Source organism: Bos indicus, chromosome 29 (genome assembly GCF_029378745.1).
Source record: "Bos indicus isolate NIAB-ARS_2022 breed Sahiwal x Tharparkar chromosome 29, NIAB-ARS_B.indTharparkar_mat_pri_1.0, whole genome shotgun sequence".
NCBI lineage: Eukaryota > Metazoa > Chordata > Mammalia > Artiodactyla > Bovidae > Bos > Bos indicus.
The window spans coordinates 45,093,043-45,110,580 of record NC_091788.1 but is presented as its reverse complement, the minus strand read 5'-3'; the positions used below and the strand labels follow the sequence as shown (position 1 = coordinate 45,110,580).

Here is a 17,538-nt window from a genome sequence, read left to right as displayed (position 1 = left end):
GGCCGGATCGGGGCGAGGGCGCTCGGGTCGGGACCAGGCAGAAGTTTGGCCTGGGGCTAAGAGACTGCCGAATTTTGAGGCTCTGGGATGGATCCCGTGGCGGAGATCCGGGATTCGCGTTCTGGCTCCGCCGCTTGGGCGCTGTGTTGACTTTGAGAAAGCCACGGGCCCTTTCTGAGTCTCTTTCCCTATGTGTACAATGAAGATGACGAGAATAATCGTGGTTGCAGATCGCTCTAGAAGCTGCCTTTTGGACCTCCTCCTGACCCTTTTCCTGAGCCGCGCTGGTTGGGAAACAGGGACCACTATTCCCATTTCACAGTCAGAAACACCGAAGCGCCGAGCTGTTTTGAATGTTTTCTGGGGTGATGAAGGGAGACAACTCGAGCATGAAGAGGGATTCCAAGCCAGCTGGATGGGCCGAGGCAGGGCTATTAATATCGGGGCTACTGGGGGAAGAGGGGGAATGTGCTGAGCCGGGAATCCCCGACGCCACCAAGGCTGCAACTCAATCCTGGCTTGCTGGCCACCTCTGCCAGCTTGCCCGGTGGCCGCGGGCGGGCTGGACGTCCGCGGGAGGGGCGGGGCTATACCAGCGCTCTACCCGGCTCCAGCGCCAATGAGATTCCAAGCATCTCTTTGGTTCGTTCGGCCGTCCAATCACATCTCCGTACCTGTGGGCCCGCCCAGTAAACCGGAACGCTCACGAGCCCCTTCCGAGCTTCTATTGGTTGTAGCAGACGTCCGTTTGCCACTATCCCCTGCCTCAATACGGAAGCGGCGGGGTACTAGGGGGCTCCTACCGCTAGTGGGTGCAGGCCATGGGGCAGCCCTGGGCGGTGGGGACCGCGGAGGCGAGTCCCGCGCGGCTGCCCCTCGTGCTCACCGCGCTTTGGGCCGCGGCGGTGGGCCTGGAGCTGGCTTACGTGTTAGTGCTAGGCCCCGGGCCACCTCCGCTGGGACCCTTGGCCCGGACCCTGCAGGTTGCGCTGGCAGCCTTCCAGCTGCTCAACCTACTGGGCAACGTGGGGCTGTTCCTGCGCTCGGACCCCAGCATCCGGGGTGTGATGCTGGCCGGCCGTGGTCTGGGCCAGGGCTGGGCGTGAGTGGGGCTCGGGATCTGGCGCGGGGGAGAAGCGGGAGCTTGGCGCAGGGGGAGGGCCCTAGGACCTGAAGATGTTTGAGCCGCTTGTTAGAAACAGAGAACTCTTTTACAACCAGAAGGCAGAACGAGTTTCATTCATTCACTTACGAATATTGTTGAGTACATTATTATGTGCAGGGTACTATTCCAGGCACTGGAGGTACAATAAAACGTATTCCTGATTTCAGTGGGGGAGGGGACAGATGATAAACTTCAGGCTCGTAAATAAATAATGTAGAATGTTAGAAGGTGTTGGTGGTCAGGAAACAGAAAGAGTGCAGTCTCAAATAGGGTGGTCAAGGTAGGCTTCATAGAGAAGGTGGCGTTTGAGCAAAGACTTGAAGGAGAGGGGAAAGTTAGCCTTATTCATCTGGGGTAAGAATGTGCCAGGCAGCAGGGACAGGCAATGCAAAGGCTCTGAGGCAGTTGTATACCCAGCATGTTCAGGGAACAGTAAGACAGCCAGTGTGGCTGAGGTGGTGTGTGGGGGCCGGAGGAGGAGGTGGGGGGGGCGGTGGAGAAGAGAGATTAGAGATATAAAGACTTTGTAAACAGACTTTGAAGGCTTTGCTTTTTACCAGAAGTAAAATGGAGAGCCATCTCGGGGTTTTGAGCAGAGGAGGCATATGATTTAGATTTTATTATTTCTTTTTCTTGGTCTTGCTGCCAGGCTTGTAGGATTTTACTTCCTGGACCAGGAATGGGCCAGTAGTTGCCGCCCATCGAACCCAGGCCCTCAGCAATGAAAGTGAGGAGTCCTAACCATTGGATTGCCAGGGAATTCCCGATTTAGATTTTTAACAGATCAGTCTGGCTGCTGGGGCAAGACTACAGTAGAGGGGATAAAGGTGGAATCAGGGAGACCGACCAGTCAAGAGGCTGTTGCAATAATTCAGGGCAGAGTTCATGGTGACTTGGACCAAGCTGGTAACAGTGGAGGACAAACATTTGCTCCCAGATGTTAGAAACCAGCTGAAGACCTCAGGACAGGGGTTGTCAGACCTGCTGTGCTAGAAGTGGAAAGGCTTGGGAAGTGATGTCCAGCCTGCATTTACTCCCCCGTGAGGGACCTGGGGCTTAGCGAGGGCAGAGGCTGTGCCTGGTTCTCCAGGATGTGCTCAGGGGCTGATCTGGGCACCATGAGGGGCTCTCCGAGCTGCTGGAGGGACTGACCCTGTGGTTCCTTCCCTGCAGTTACTGCTACCAGTGCCAAAGCCAGGTGCCGCCGCGCAGTGGGCACTGCTCCGCCTGCCGTATCTGCATCCTTCGCCGGGACCACCACTGCCGCCTGCTGGGCCGCTGCGTGGGCTTCCGCAACTACCGGCCCTTCCTGTGTCTCCTGCTCCACGGCGCGGGCGTCCTGCTGCACGCCTCTGTGCTGCTGGGCCCGGCCCTGTCGGCCCTGCTGCGAGCCCACACACCCCTCCATACCGCCGCCCTGCTCCTGCTGCCCTGGCTCATGTTGCTCACAGGTGGGGAGCCCTGGATGTGGGGGAGTGTGTGTGTATGGGGGTGGGGTCAGGGGGAACCTCCCCACAGAGGCCGAGGCCCATCCTGGCGGGCAGTGGAATTCCTGGAGGCTTCTCCAGGTAGTGCCCTAGAGACCCAGTCCCAAGGTCAGTTTCAGGAGGCAGGGGCAGCTGGGTATTCACGTGGGTGTGCAGTCTGGTAAAACACAGGGCCTGGACACAGGTACAGAGTTCTAGCTGAGAGTCAGGGGAGGAAATACTGGTGGGATTTCACTGGGCAGATGGGACGGTGAGGAAGTATTCTCAGTAGGGAGGTGGCATTCATACCTACAGAAGCAGCGTGAACACAGGCTTGGAGGTTGGGAGCAGGGAAGACATTTGGTGGGAAACGTGAGGATTAAGGCTAGGATGGTCGATGAGGACTGGTGGTGGAGGGCCTTGAATGTGGCATGAGGATATGGCCCTCACTTGGCTGGGCAGTGGGGAGCCAGTGAAGGTTACAGGCAGGCGGAGGTCCAGTGTTTGGAAGTTGGGAAGGGACATCTTGGATCAGGAGGCTGCTTGAGAGGCTGTGTTCTGGATGAACACACTCTCCTCCAACACCACTGAAAACAGAAACCCCACTGGTTTTTCACGCTTTGTCCTCCACCCCGTGCGATGCTTCAGGCTTCCTCTCCCTGACCCTTTCCTCCTGAGCTGTCCACAGTCCTCTCTGTAACCTTGTCCTGCAGTTACTAAACTTCCAGACCACTCCGAACAGCGAGTATGTCTCCTTATCCTGTCCAGGCCCAGCTCTGTCCCCAGGACCCCCTCCTTGTGGCCCTGGGGAGACCTTGGGAGAAGGCCCAGTGGGGTGGTCAGGGCCTTCCTCTGCCGACCCTGGCTTCCTGCACTGCCCTCCTCAGTGACCTCCCTGCCTCCGTGGACACTCAGGCCCTCAGCTGCTCCTCTCTGAACGCATGACCCCTCTTGGTCATCCACGGTCTTCCACTTGCTCCCCACAGTCACTGAAGACAGTCCAGCACCAAGTCTCTCTCAGCCCTGGGCCTTGTTGAGTGCATCGGCATCCGAAAGTCTGGGTGAATGGCCCCAGTGGCCCAATTTCTTATCTTCTCCTCCCACATCCCACCCCAGCCCATCAGAATCCAAAATGTGTCACCTCCCAAATCACCCCATCAGTCACCCCCTCTCTGCTCCCACCTCCTCTCCTACCCAGCTCTCACTCTTTACTCCGTGACATCCGCTCCGGAGCTCCTGGGCCTCACCTTCCTGTCCATCAGCAACTTCCACATTACCGCCCCAGGTACGTGGTACCTTCCACCAACCTCCTGCAGCATCTCCGGCCTCTCACCTCCATCTTCCTTCCGCTGTGCCTTCCTGGCTTCTCTGTGTCAGCCCTTGTGTCTGCTGAGAGCTGCCAGACATGCCTGGTCCTTCGTGACAGCTGACACCATGTCACGTCATGGCTGCTGACCTCAGCAGACCCTCAGTAGTTCCTGGTTGTCCTCTACTGCAGCTCAAACCTTCTCACTTTCCTGTCTTCCAAACCCGCATCTCTCTTAAAAATCCATCACAGAGCAAAGTAGTTCCGAATTGGCTGTCCTGTCCTGGGGTGGAAGCTGCCTGCCCCAGTGTCCCCGGGTGCCCGGCCCCTCCTGCCCACTCGGAGGCCTCACACTGTGGGTCGCCTCTCCTCCGGCCGCTCCAGGCTCCCTCCCCGGGCTTCCTTTGGGTTTTCCACCTGGCACCAAGCCTCTGTCATCCCATGTCCTCCTCCTCCAGCTCACCCTTTCTGTCTTCCATTAGCTGCCAAGTCAAAGAACTCGCCTGGGCTCAGAGGCTACTTTTCCTTGCCTCTCCCCACCCCTGTTCTAAACTGGCCCTGCCCCACCCATTCTCCAAGATTGCCACAGTCCCCAGCCTCTGTCTCCACGAAACCCAGAGGAGGCTTCTGAGTTATCTTCTTGCTTCAAGAGACCTTTCAGCCTCATACCACTGATGGCCTTCTATCTCCTGAAAGGGCTCTACCTGGACGTCACCAACAGCTTGTACTTTGAGTTCCCTCCTTCCTTTCTGGTTTTCCTCTCTCTGGTCCCCAAGGACCTGGTTTCCTGGCTGAGGCACCGTTCTCATCTCTCTACACACTCTGCCGGGTCCAGACTGCCTGGGTACCAACCACTCACAAATCTGCACATCCAAGCTGGGCTTCTCTCCTGAGCTTTCAGAACCATCCACTCACTTGTTTTGCAGACATCTCTCCATCCTGCCTCAGGACCTTCAAACAGAATATTTTCTTCCCTCTTCAGCTAGCAAATACCTCCTCAACTTTCAGTTGTTGTTCAGTCACTCAGCTGTGTCCCATAGACTGCAGCACGCCAGGCTTCACTGTCCTTCACTATCTTCCAGAGTTTGCTCAAACTCATGTCCATTGAGTCGGTGATGCCATCCAACCATCTCATCCTCTGTTGTCCCCTTCTCCTCCTGCCTTCAATCTTTCCCAGTATCAGGGTCTTTTCCAGTGAGTCGGATCTTCGCATCAGGTGGCCAAAGGATTGGAGCTTCAGCTTCAGCATCAGTCCTTTTAATGAATATTCAGGATTGATTTCCTTTAGGACTGACTGGTTTGACAAAACATGGTCCACTGCAGAAGGGAATGGCGAATCACTTCAGCATTCTTGCCTTGAGAACCCCATGAACAGTATGAAAAGGCAAACTTCAGACACCACCCGAAATAGACAACACTCTCAAAATAGATGAAGTTTATTTCCCTGAGCCTCTTAGTAAGTTTGCCTGTCATCTACCCACCCCACCAATAGGCTTTTTTATAAGCTAATTTTTGCGTTTTAATTCACTCACTCATTGTTTCTGGCTGCACTGGGTCTTCTTTGCCTCAGCAGGCTCTCTAGTTGTAGTGAACAGCGGCTACTTTCTAGTTGCGTGCGGGCTTCTCATTGCAGTAGCTTCTCTCATTGCAGAGCAAAGGCTCTAGAGTGTACGAGCTTCAGCTGTTGCAGCGCCCAGGCTCTAGAGCACAGGCTTAGTTGCTCCATGACATGTGGAATCTTCCTGGACCAGGGATTGAACCCTGCATTGGCAGGGAGATTCTTTACCATTGAGTCACCAGAGAAGCCCAGCTCTCTGTATTTTTTTTTGAACTTTTTATTTTGTATTGAGCTATAGAAGATTACAATGTTGTGACAGTTTCAGGTGAACAGTGAAGCCAGCTTTTTTTTTTTTACTGAAGGAAAATTCACATAGCATAATTGTAACTACAGTTACTAATTGTAACTACAATTACAATTACTCATAATTGTAACCATCCTCAACTGCACAATTGTCTCTAGTATACTCACAATGTAGTCCAGCCATCACAACTGTCTAATTCTAGACCATTTTCATTGCCCTCAAAAGAAAGCCTCTACCCCTTAAGCAGTCACTCCCCAGCCCCTGGCAACCACTGATCTTCTATCTCCATGGATTGCCTGTTTGGGACATTTCATATAAATGGCACCGTACAATACATGACCTTTTGTGTCAGGCTTCTCTTGCTTGGCAAAACATTTCATGGCATCTTGCAGTTCATTGGTTCAGCTGATACTTGTTACCTGTTATAGATGAGGATGGTCCAAGATGTTTTTTCTGTCGTCACGCCCATCACAGCTGTCATTAAGTAACTGAGACATGATCTCTTGAATCTCTTGTGAGTTCCCTGAGATCGGAGATGCTAGCCTGGCATTCGTGGGGGTGCTCACAAGGGTGTGGTGCAGGAGTGAAGGTGTGTCTAGGGCAGGGGGCCATGTGTGTCCCGTTCACTGCTGTGTTCCCGTTAGCCAGCATGGGCTGGCCAGGGAGCAGCGACTCTGCAGGTTGCTGAGCAGAGGAACGCGCCCTGCTTCATAGAGGGAGGGAACGGGAGGAGGGCAGGAGCCGGCTCTGGGAGGGCTAGGCCTGCTGCTACTCCCTTACCCTCTCTGCTCTCTCCCTGCAGGCAGAGTGTCTCTGGCACAGTTCGCCCTGGCCTTCGTGACCGACACGTGCGTGGCGGGTGCGCTGTTGTGTGGGGCCGGACTGCTCTTCCACGGGATGCTGCTGCTCAGGGGCCAGACCACGTGGGAGTGGGCTCGGGGCCAGCATGCGTATGACCTGGGCCCCTGCCACAACCTGCAGGCAGCTCTGGGGCCCCGCTGGGTCCTCGTCTGGCTCTGGCCCTTCCTGGCCTCCCCGTTGCCGGGGGACGGCATCACCTTCCAGACCGCAGCCGATGTGGGACTCATGGCTTCCTGACTCCAGGAAGCGCCTGAGCTTGTACAAGCTGCACAAGGCAAGCAGGAGAGGGGACTCGTAACTCGTTTCAGGCCCACCCCCACCCCCAGCTTCAGAGGGAGGCAGGTTGGTACTTGATGCCTGCTTTCAGCAACTCCCACTGCCACCCTTGGGGTTGCCCTTGCCCAGCTTGGACTCCTAGGGTCCAGGGCTTGGGCCCCGGGATTCGGCCTCTGCCAGTGGCCCCTGAGGACCATGAAAGGTCTGGGAAGGGGCTGCTTGGCCTGCCTGGCTGCCCCACTGCCAGGTTAATAAAGTGCCCACTTGGTTCTGGGACTCCCTCCAGCTTTGTGGGTTTTTGGTCCTCCTCGGTGGCCCAGGCTGCTGTTTTTCTTTCCTTTGACTGTCAGGCCTGGGAACCACAGAATGCCTGAGAGTGTGAGGATCCAGAGCTCTGCCTCCTGTGGCCTTGGGGCAGGGGGGCTGGGGAGTTGGGGTGCAGCAGGCTAAGGCAGAATGTGGTGATCCAGGGTATGAGAACCCACAATTCTTCCCCAGGTTGAGTGCTTTATAGTGAGGAGCTTTTCAACAGCCACAACCTCACTGAACTTGTCTCCAGCTAACCCGGTACCCTGGGCAGCAATTATGCCAGTGAAGAACTTAACGCTGTGAGAGTTGACATGATAAGATTTCACAGGGTAGTAAATGGAGGAGTCTGGATATGAACCCAGATCTTTGCACTTTGTACTTCACCCTTTTTTGCCTGACCAAAAAAATCAAAGGCAAGAAATCGGGGTGGTGGGGGGAGGGATGTTCAAGCATCTGTGCAGGATGGTGCCGAGATGGCTAAGCTCCTCTTCTCTGGTCTCTTCAGGAGCTCCTTGTTAATCACTTATTTAAATATAGTAAGTAGACACTTCCAGTTACATGTGGCAAGTTTAGCTTTGTGAGTTTACTTGTTTCCTCTTAAAATCTAAAATGATAAGGAAATGAAAAATGATGTAAATTTACAAAGAGAAAATAGGGAGACAGCAGTAGACCAAAAAACCTGACATTTTGAGAGATGAAAAGCGGATAGAGGCTCATTTACTTTCCTAGAGAACCAGACACTGCAGTTAAGTGTTCCCCAAGGGAGGGGCTGAGAGGCCACCAAATCCCCCACCCCCCACCTGAGCCCTGGAGAGGCTCTGGGGTTCCACCAGCACCATGGAAGGCGAGGTCGGGCTGACAAGAGGGACTGTGAGGAGCAGCTAGGATGTCCCTCCCCCCAGGACCCCCCTGACCCCTTGCAGCCAAGCAGCTACCCCACTGGGGCAGAGGTGTGGGCTTCTGAAGCAGCTTTGTGTCTTAGGGGAACTGGGGAGGGGGAGGTGAGGGGCTGGACCAAAGGTGGGGTTAAGTGAAAATCTGCAAATGCTGCCGGGGCAGGGGGTAGCCCTCCACTGACATGGGAGGTTGCCTTCCAAGAACCCTCAGAGAAGCCCAAGGCTCTGCCCACGCCCCTGAAGGTTTGAGCTGCTAGGACTTCTTTGCTTTTCTAAACAGTGTGCACTATTACTATTTAACTCTGGTAGAACTTGGTGTAGCTGTCTCTTTGTACAAGCACTGGCAGACTTCCCGTTTCCTTCTCTGCTTTTCCCCCATCCTCTAGAATCTTTTCTTGTTCTTTTGGTTTTGAATTAAATAGTGAAGAGGTGCAAGGAAATATTTCAAGACAAACACCCTCCCTACCCCCATTTCAGAAATGGATACCTCGACTTCCCTGGCAGCCCCGTGGTTAAGGCTCCACGCTCCCAATGGGTACCCTGGTGGTCCCTGCTGTGCCTCTCCCTGGTAGAGGACACACTGTGCTGTCTCAATCATTCCCTTGCTTGCTCTGTGATTTTATTATAGATGTTTTGTTTTGCATGTTTCTTTTATATAAATGAAACTATACCATGTTTTACTGCAATTTGCTTTTTCCTTTAATACCATGTGTCTGAGATTTATCCAAATTAACATGTGTAGCTCTAAGGCATTCCTTTTCCTTGCTGTATAGTGATCCATCGAATATACATTTTTCTCTTTTGTCCCACTGCTCATTTCATCTACCTGTGTGTGTTCCCCTAAGATCTATACTTGGCCCTTGCTCTTCCATATAAATTTTAGAATCAGCTTGTTACATCCTATCAATAAAAACCCCTTTGAAATTGTGATGGAACCCAACTGAATCTATATATGTTTGGGGAAAATCAACATCAGCATGAGATTGAAGTTTCCAGTCGTGAACATGGTGTATCTCTCCATTTAATGTTTTCAATAAAGTTGCTTTTTCTCATAAATTGGTTAAACTTAAGTACTTGATATTGTGCTGCTGTTATTCACGGCTTATGAAAATAATTTTTTATGTCCAAGAAACCTAAAATTTATGATTTGCTTGAAAATTCTGAGTTTTCTGTATGTATAATCATCTCTATGAAAAGGTATTTTTTATATCTCTTATTTTTCTTGCCTCTCTCTGTCTGGGTGGAGGAAAGTGTGGGCACCCTTGACTTGTTTCTGACATTAGAGGGAATAATTTCAATATTTCACCATAAAATATATTTGCTGGTTTTTGTAAAAAAGTCTTTCATTAGGCTGAGAAATTTCCCTTCTATTCCAAATATGTTGAGTTTTTATCCTTTTATTTCATTCTCTGCCTCCTAAGAATGGCCTGAACATAGATTTTTACATGTTTTCTATTTGAAGTATTTAGTCACTTTTATCTATTTTAATTAAGTTATTGGATAAATTTCTACCCCTTTATTTTGTGCCATCGCCTGTCTTTTCTAGTTTTTTACTTTTTTATTTAAAGTGATTTTTTGCTAGATGTAGAATTCCAGGCTAATAGTCATTTCCTGTCAATATATTGAAAACTTGGCTCTGTCTTTATGGTCTCCATTTTGTTGTCCTTACTGTTCCTTTCAAGATACTTTTTGTCTCCAACCGTTTTAAAGGTTTTTTTCTCTTTGGTATTCTGCAGGTTTACTGTGATGTGTCCCAGTGTGGTTTTCTCTGTACTTATCTTAATGGGATTCCTTAGGTTTCCCGATTCTATGAATTGATGTCTTTCATCTGTTCTAGAAAACTGTCTTCTCTTCAATTCTCAGTCATCTCTCTGTCCCCACTGGGACTCTGATTAGACCTTCCTACTCCATCCTCCTTGCCTCTTATATAACACGTATTTTCTGTTTCTGGCATTCTGGATAATTTCTACAAACCTGTCTCCCAGTTAAGTCTTTCTTCAGCTTCTAACCCAGCCTACTGACGTTTTTTTGTTCCTGTTTTTAGTGGTTGTACCCACTTATCTGTTGAGTTTTACGTGTCAAATACTTTATCATTTCTAGAAATTGTTTGGTTCCTTTTCAGATTTATTTTATATACTCTTGCTGTCTTACATTTTAAGTTTCCTTTTTCTTTAAATATATTGAAAACACATATATTGTTTGGTAATTCCAGTACCTTAAGTTTTTGAGGCCTGATTATGCAGGTTTATTGTTTGCTCTTGCTCACAGTGCCATATTTTCTTGCAATTCATGAGTTTTGACTGTGAATTCATACTTTTTGGAATTCTATCAATGGGGATTTTTTGAGATTAAGAGTAAATTCCTCCGCAGAGGTAATATGTTTATCAGTTGCCTGATGACAAACCAACCCGGCACTTTAAATTCTCAACTAGGGGTGGTTTGGATCACCCAGATATTGTCAATTCAGGTTGCAGACTTACTCAGGCAGGCATGTGGTTAAAAATTCTCAGGAGAGATTCCCCCAACCCTGCCACCCTCACCCTTCTACCCAGTACTAGACTTGGAAATAGGCAGTTTCTCTTGTTGATTCTATTAAGATTTCAAAGAACCAGCTTTTGGTTTTCATTGCTTTTTCTCTATTGATTTCCTATTTTCGATCTCATTGATTTCTGCTCTTTTTCTTTTATTTTGGATTTACTTTTGCTCTTCTTTTTCTAGCTTCCCATGGTGGAAATGTAGATTATTGATTTTAGGTCTTTCGTCTTTTCTAATGTATCCATTCAGTGCTATAAATTTCCCTCTAAGCAATGCTTTCACTGCACCCACAAATTTTGATAAGTTGTTTTCATTTCAATTTAGTTCAAAATATTTTAAAACTTGAGATTTCCTCTTTGACCCATGTGTTACTTAGAAGACTACTGTTTAATGTGCACGTATTTTTAAATTTTCCAATTATTTTTCTGTTACTGATTTACATTTTGGTGTGAGAGCAGACACTTCATGATTTCTATTAAATCTGTTAAAGTGTTTTTTATGGTCCAGAATATGATCTGTCTTGGTGAATGTTCTATGTGAGCTCCAAAAAATGTGTATTTTAGTGTTGCTGAAGTAGTCTGTAGATGTCAATTAAATCCAGTTGATTGATGGTGTTGAACTCAACTATGTCCTTGAAAAGGTACCATAATTAAAGACTGAACAGAGAACAAAAAGAGCTGAGAATTAAAATAACAGAATTTTAGGGAATTCCCTGGTGGTCCAGCAGTTAAGACTCTGTGCTTCCACTAAAGAGGGTGCGGGTTCGATCCCCTGCTGGGGAACTGAGATATACATGCCATGTGGTGCAGCCAAAAAATAAAATAGAATTTTAAGAACCATTCCAGAGAAGAGCTGAAAGGTAAACACTTCTCAGAAAATAGAACCAAAAGATAATAGAAGACAGAAGAAAATCAGAGGATTCAGTTCTATTCTCTCTGGAATTATCATTTATCAGATGCTGGGTTTCATCAGGATTCCAGAGAGAACAGAGAAAATGGGAAGAAATCACTCAAGAAACAATTTTCTGGAATTGAAGGACGCAAGCCTCCACCCCGCAGCGTTAACAACTAAAGACACACGGTAACGTGTCAGATGTTTCAGAACCTCAGAGCAAAGTCGAAGCAAAAGTGCCATGGAACCTCTCAATGGCATTACCAAAAATCAGAATACAAGGGCGCACTACCTTAAAAATTACTTCCTTACATAAAAATGACTTTCACCTTCAAATTTTCGACCCAAACTATCACATACATGTATGAACTAAATAAAATCTTCAGACGAATGGTGTCTTAAAATTTTTAACTCTAGTGAGTTTTTTAAAAAAGATTCTTTTAAAAGAAATTATTTTTTGGCTGTGCTGGGTCTCTATTGCTGCGTGGCATTTCCCTAGTTGGAGCGAGCGGGGCTACTCTCGAGTTGCAGCGTGCAGGCTTCTCTCTGCGGTGGCTTCTCTTGTGGAACACAGGCTCTGGGGCATGCGGGATTCAGCACTTGCGGTTCAGGCTCTAGAGCACAGGCTCAGTAGTTGTGGTGCGTGGGCTTAGTTGCTCTGTGGCATGTGGGATTCTCCCGGATCAGCGGTCAGACCCAGGTCTCCTGCATTTGCAGGCTGATTCTTTATCACTGAGCCACCAGGAAAGCCCAACTTTAGTGACTTTTTAGAGAAGGTACCCCTGGATGTGCTTCACCAGGTGAGGGGTAAAAGAACTACGAAAAAGGACAAAAGAACTACGAAAAAGGACACAGGGTCCAGGAATTAAGGAATCTGGCCCAGAACTTGGCAAACAGAATTCCCAGAAGTGCTTGCTGCAGTTCTAGTGAACAAATGGCACTCCCTTAAGCAGGGGATGAAGGGACGCACCCAGAGGACCTGTCAGACCCGGTCGGAGAAGAACCAGCAGTTGGTACACATAGAAAACTAAGCAAAGGAGAAAAAAACAGGGCAACTATTAACTCCATGAATAATAATACACTAAAAGGTAATTTAATTACAGCCCCATTCTTGGCTCTGCGGACAGTCACGTAGTAATCTAAATAGTGAATATGGATTTACCTAACTGGGGAGAAAAGGAGAGGGCAGGGTGCTGCCACAAGAGAGCTAAAGCCCCATCTATTATGACAGGGAGCCAACAAAGATTGTATAAGCATATTTACAGAATAGCTAACAGAGCGGGAAATGATTGTAGCAGGGGCACAGTACTGAGGAATGGGAAGAGGCTGTTTCCTTGTTATAAATTGCCTGATTCCATAGTACCCAGTGGGGCTTCTCTGATTGCTCAGACAGTAAAGAATCTGCCCACAGTGTGTGAGACCCAGGTTCGATCCCTGCATCGGGAAGGTTCTCTGGAGAAGGAAATGGCAACCCACTCCAGTATTCTTGCCTGGAGAATTCCATGGACAGAGGAACCTGGCAGACGACAGTCATGGGGTTGCGAAGAGTCAGATGTGACTGAGCGACTCAGTACAAATAGAGTACTAAGTAGGTACATGTTTTTTGACATTAAAAAAAGGCACCACTCTCCTCATCCTTAATGTCGTTTCTCAGAGCTCTAGCGAGGGCACGGGGATCATGCACTCTTCCTACTGCTTTATTTACACTGTCCACATCACGTGGTTCATGTGTTTTTAAGTAATAGGTCCGTCTAGTCAAAGCTATGGTTTTTCCAGTAGTCATGTATGGATGTGAGAGCTGGACCATAAAGAAGGCTGAGCGGCAAAGAATTGATGCTTTTGAACTGTGGTGCTGGAGAAGACTCTTGAGAGTCCCTTGGACAGCAAAGAGATCAAACCAGTCAATCCTAAAGGAAATCAGTCGTGACTATTCACTGGAAGGACTGATGCTGAAGCTGAAGCTCCAATACCTTGACCACCTGGTGTGAAGAACTGACTCATTGGAAAAGACCCTGATGCCAGGAAAGACTGAAGGCAGGAGGAGAAGGGGATGACAGAGGACGAGATGGTTGGATGGCATCACGACTCAATGGACCTGAGTTTGAGCAAGCTCTGGGAGATGGTGAAGGACAGGGAAGCCTGACATGTTGCAGTCCATGGGGTTGCAGAGTCGGACACAACTGAGTGACTGAACAACGACACAGTATCACATCATGTAAATTCATATTAGCGGTTGGGCCTCGGGATCGTTTCTCCACTTGCATCATCCTGGATAACTATGAGGAGACCCTGGTTGAGACTTCTTCGTTCCGAGTTCACACAGTTCATCACTTCACAGGGGTGAAAGGGACTGTAAGGTCATCTGGCCTCACCACAGTGACACAGCTCCAGTGACAAGGGGCTTGATACCTTCTGGGGAAGGGCCTTCCATCTCCGATGAGCTCTCTTGGAAAACCCTTCAGGTTTGGTTGAAATCTGACTGACAGTGACGATCCCTCTACCTGTCTTTCCATTTCCATACTGAACTTCCTCCTCATTCCCCTGAGCCTCAGTCAGCTTGATTGAGGAACCCCAGGCCACCCCGACCTAACTGGTCTATGTTTGCGAGTGGCTGGACCATGCAGACAGGAGGGGGATGGGCTCTTGCTTTGGTCCAGACCCCTTAATTCTCTTAACCTCGCCCCAAATGCATTCCCTGCGGAGAGCGTGGCTATGGGCTGTCCCTCACCATTTCCAGCACAGAGGCTGTTGTCCAGCAGAATCCATCAACGTGGGGCCCTTGGTCTCAAGAGCAAAAGTTCTGTGCTTATTCCTGCCAAGTATCCCCTTTCTGGAGCTGACTCCTGGTTTCTTTACAGGGGCTGCCAAACGCTAGGATATTAGAGCAGAATCTAGTCAAACCGCCTCCTTTTACACTTGGGGAAATGGAAACACCAGAAACTTGGTTACTTCCCACAAGCCTGAGCTGTCTGCCACGTGCTAGGCTGTACCTGGTCAGAAGGCAAAGGCCCTTCCTCAGCGAACAGGACTCCTGGCTTACAAATGGCTCAGGGCGGCCGTGGGTAGCACTGACCCGAAAGACAGCTGGCAGGTCAGCCAGGCAGACTAGCTAGGGGACTCCAGGAGGCACCAAGGGCCCAGACTGTGCGTCTCTGACCCCTAAGATCTTAACATGCACTTTCATTCAATCCCTGATTCAACACCTAAGGGCTATGGTTTTCCAGCAAATCTCACACATAATGGCCACTGCCCAGTGAACTTGCCACTCACCTGACTGATCTGGGCTCCAGGGCAAAGAGGAGCATTTTGTTTGGCAGTTCTAGGCTTCTGCCTCCCAAGTCCCATCCCCAGGACCCCAGAGATGCCCCTCCTGTGTGCCCTGACCCCATCTCTGCTCTGTCAAGCTGAGCCTTCCTCTCCTCGGGCCCCTAGCTCCCTGCCCAGGCACTCTCTGCCCTCCTGTGCCAGCCTCTTCCTTGACAATCTTCATGGAGCATCACAGGCCTGAGACCTTGGCTGAGCCCAACACTTCAGAAAGGCCCTCTGTGGGAAGGCAGCTATTCCCGGGGCCCCTGAATAGAAAGAGAGGGAGATCAGAGCATGTGCTTTGCCTGCAAGCTGAGCTGGCAGCAGCCAAGCCTCTGGCACCTCAGGGAGCAACAGGGGGCTCAGTGTCACCGAGAAAAGCCTCTGACTGTCTGGGGCCAGGCCCCTGCCAACTCTGCAGCAGCAGCAAAGAGACATGCCCAAGGACAGTGGCAGAGGAGAAGGCGGGGCCTATGCCCTCATCTCAGCGTAACTGCTGCAGAACTCTTCCTTGGGACCTGGGGGTTCTTTCTGGAGGAAAGTGGGGACAAGACTAGAGTGGCAGGAGCCCACAGGGCCAGCGCCTGGGTTTTCCTGAGGAGGAAGGAGCTCACTGACCTGTGCCGCGGGTCACCCGGTGGTCGGGGTAGTGAGGGAGGGGCGCTAGGAGAGGAGAGGGAGGTGGCGGCCCAGCATGGTGCCACACAGGAGCGAACCTGGGACTATGGACTCTGCCCAGCGCAGTGGAGGCGGCTGGATCCTCCTGGTTCTGGTTCCACTGGGGCTTTAACCCCAGCGTGGGGTCAGTCAGCTGCCAGCCCCTCACTCATGGGCATGTTGATGTGGGCACTCAGCAGGGGTGTGCTCTGGCCTTCTCGAAGCACCAGCACCTACGGAGAAGGTGGCCATGGCAGTAGGGGGCATTCTGCCTCCCCCCCTACTCCCCGAGGCCAGCACAGCCTGGTCTGTACCAGCCCCAGTGCAGGGCTCGGTCCAAGGAGAGGGGAGCCTCTGCTGTGCAGATACCCAGCCCTTCTTGGCAGCCACCTGGGGCCTTGTCCACACTCACTCACACTCTCCCCTGCACTAGTACCAACTGGCAACCTACCTTGATGATGTCTGAGATGCCCTTGTCACTAAGACTCTTCACAAAGGTCTCCAGGGGGTAGTTGAGCCCTGGCACCAGCAATGGGACCTAAGTTTGGGGACAAAGAGGTGAGGAAGTCAGCCCTCACGCCCAGCCAGTGTTGGGTAGATTTCAAAGCTCTGTCACCCTGCTGTCCCAGCTGAACGTCACTGCCTGGCAGGGCGGGCAGGGGTGACAGGCCCGTTCGAGGGGCACACGGCTCAGCGGGGGAGTGAACGCCCCAAGGCTGCATGCGTGTCCATAATTAAAGGTAAACTTTTTTTCTTTTTAGCTGTGAGGCACAGCATGCTGGATTTTAGTTCCCTGGCCAGGGATCAAACCCTGCAGGGGAAGTGTGGAGTCTCAATCACTGGACTGCCAGGCAAGTCCCTAAACCTCTTGACCTCCAACCAAGTCTAGGGCTATTTCTTCCACATACCGAAGTCCTTCTCGGTTTCTGGTCCTTCCAACTAAGGCTCAAATGCGGACCTGGGAAACACCAGGCGCCTCACTCTGGAAGGTTCTCCTTGGGGTCCCCATTCTTGTTGTGGGAGGGCTGGGCAGCAGGGCGGCTCTGGGACCCCCAGCACCAACAGGCTTCTGAGAGAGGCACAGGTGGGGCCTGGATTCTCACTGTTGTCCCAGCACCTTCCGAGTGCTGCCCTCAGACCCGTGCAGGCGGGGAGAAAAGCAGCTGGGGCAGGCAAACTTGGGGGCTCTCCTCAGGGCCCCTGCTGCGCCCTAGTCTGCCCTGTAGCTGCAGCCACTTGCCAGCCCCCTCACCTCTGACCTGTGGGCATCTGATCAGGCCCCACCCCATCCTTTGTCACGCCAGTACCTTGAAGAAGGCCCGGGGAAGAGCATAGAGCACCTCGTTGTACAGGAAGCAGACCACTAGCCCCAGGATGGGGCGGGCTGTTGATGTGTTCTGCAGGTGAAGGGTGAGCTTGAAGGTGGGGCCCAGGCCCTGGACCTGTGGAGAGGGTGGGGAGGGGAGAAAGCACTTAGGACCTTGTGGGCTTGGGTCCTGAGAAGGTCGACCCTGGACCTGCCTGCCTGCTTCCTCATCCGCATCAAGTCACCCTCCTCCAACTGCTTTAAAGCATTGTCCATCAGAAGGCCCAGAGCTCAGAAGCTTGGCTCCGTGGGTACAGAGTTGAGTGGCAGCCTCAGGAGGAGAAGGCGAGCGGGAGGCAGAGCTGGCCTGGGCAAACAGGCCTGGCCCCTGCCTGTGCCGCCCTGCGGCCCTGCCCGCCTCGACCGCACGTCCTCTGGGGGCTGCGGTGATTTCACTTTCTCCCTCTTCCCCCCTGTGCTCTGTAGCCTCTTCCTCTCTGGAGCTCTCCACTGTCTTCAGACAAAGAGAGACTAGAACCCCAACTGGATCAGACCGCACACCTCAGGGAGCCACTCAGAGCTGGCTGGAGGCCTGAGGACCTTGAGGTCAGCGTGTCTAAGGGCTCCTCGTCCTCCTCGTGCCTGTGGAAGTCCCAGGGCGCCCCATCCCTGCACCAGGCAGTCCGACCTCCTCGGGCTGCC

General features: G+C 51.1%; 2 protein-coding genes across 6 annotated transcripts in view; one reads left to right on the top strand and one right to left on the bottom strand.

Annotated features, from left to right (window-relative positions):
• Positions 1 to 791: 791 nt before the first annotated feature.
• ZDHHC24 (zinc finger DHHC-type containing 24) lies at positions 792 to 11,300 on the top strand. 2 transcript variants are annotated; one of them, XM_019954755.2, is made up of 3 exons: positions 792 to 1,102; positions 2,339 to 2,616; positions 6,602 to 11,300. In XM_019954755.2, exons 1-3 carry the CDS (start codon positions 822 to 824, stop codon positions 6,895 to 6,897), a joined length of 855 nt encoding a protein of 284 aa, XP_019810314.2. In that variant the 5' UTR covers positions 792 to 821; the 3' UTR covers positions 6,898 to 11,300. The 2 variants fall into 2 exon arrangements, with proteins under 2 accessions (XP_019810314.2, XP_019810315.2); XM_019954756.2 differs by lacking the exon at positions 792 to 1,102 and adding an exon at positions 1,127 to 1,304.
• Positions 7,814 to 17,538, bottom strand: part of BBS1 (Bardet-Biedl syndrome 1) — a 23,457-nt gene continuing 13,732 nt past the window's right edge. For 2 of the 4 annotated variants that reach the window (XM_019955218.2, XM_019955219.2), the window contains exons 15-17: positions 16,838 to 16,972; positions 15,982 to 16,068; positions 13,774 to 15,763 (exon numbers count right to left, since the gene is read on the bottom strand). In XM_019955218.2, coding sequence (XP_019810777.2) covers positions 15,677 to 15,763; positions 15,982 to 16,068; positions 16,838 to 16,972 — 309 coding nt within the window. In that variant the 3' untranslated portion in view covers positions 13,774 to 15,676. Of the gene's footprint in view, positions 7,850 to 13,773; positions 15,764 to 15,981; positions 16,069 to 16,837; positions 16,973 to 17,538 lie in introns of those variants that run through there. The other 2 variants (XR_011564890.1, XR_002180172.2) reach the window with 2 other exon arrangements.

Coding starts and splice junctions, on each gene's coding strand:
- ZDHHC24 (XM_019954755.2), top strand. CDS start 822: ATGGGGCAGCCCTGGGCGGTGGGGACCGCGGAGGCGAGTCCCGCGCGG. Junction 1,103..2,338: donor GGTCTGGGCCAGGGCTGGGC/GTGAGTGGGGCT, acceptor CCTTCCCTGCAG/TTACTGCTACCAGTGCCAAA. Junction 2,617..6,601: donor CTGGCTCATGTTGCTCACAG/GTGGGGAGCCCT, acceptor CTCTCCCTGCAG/GCAGAGTGTCTCTGGCACAG.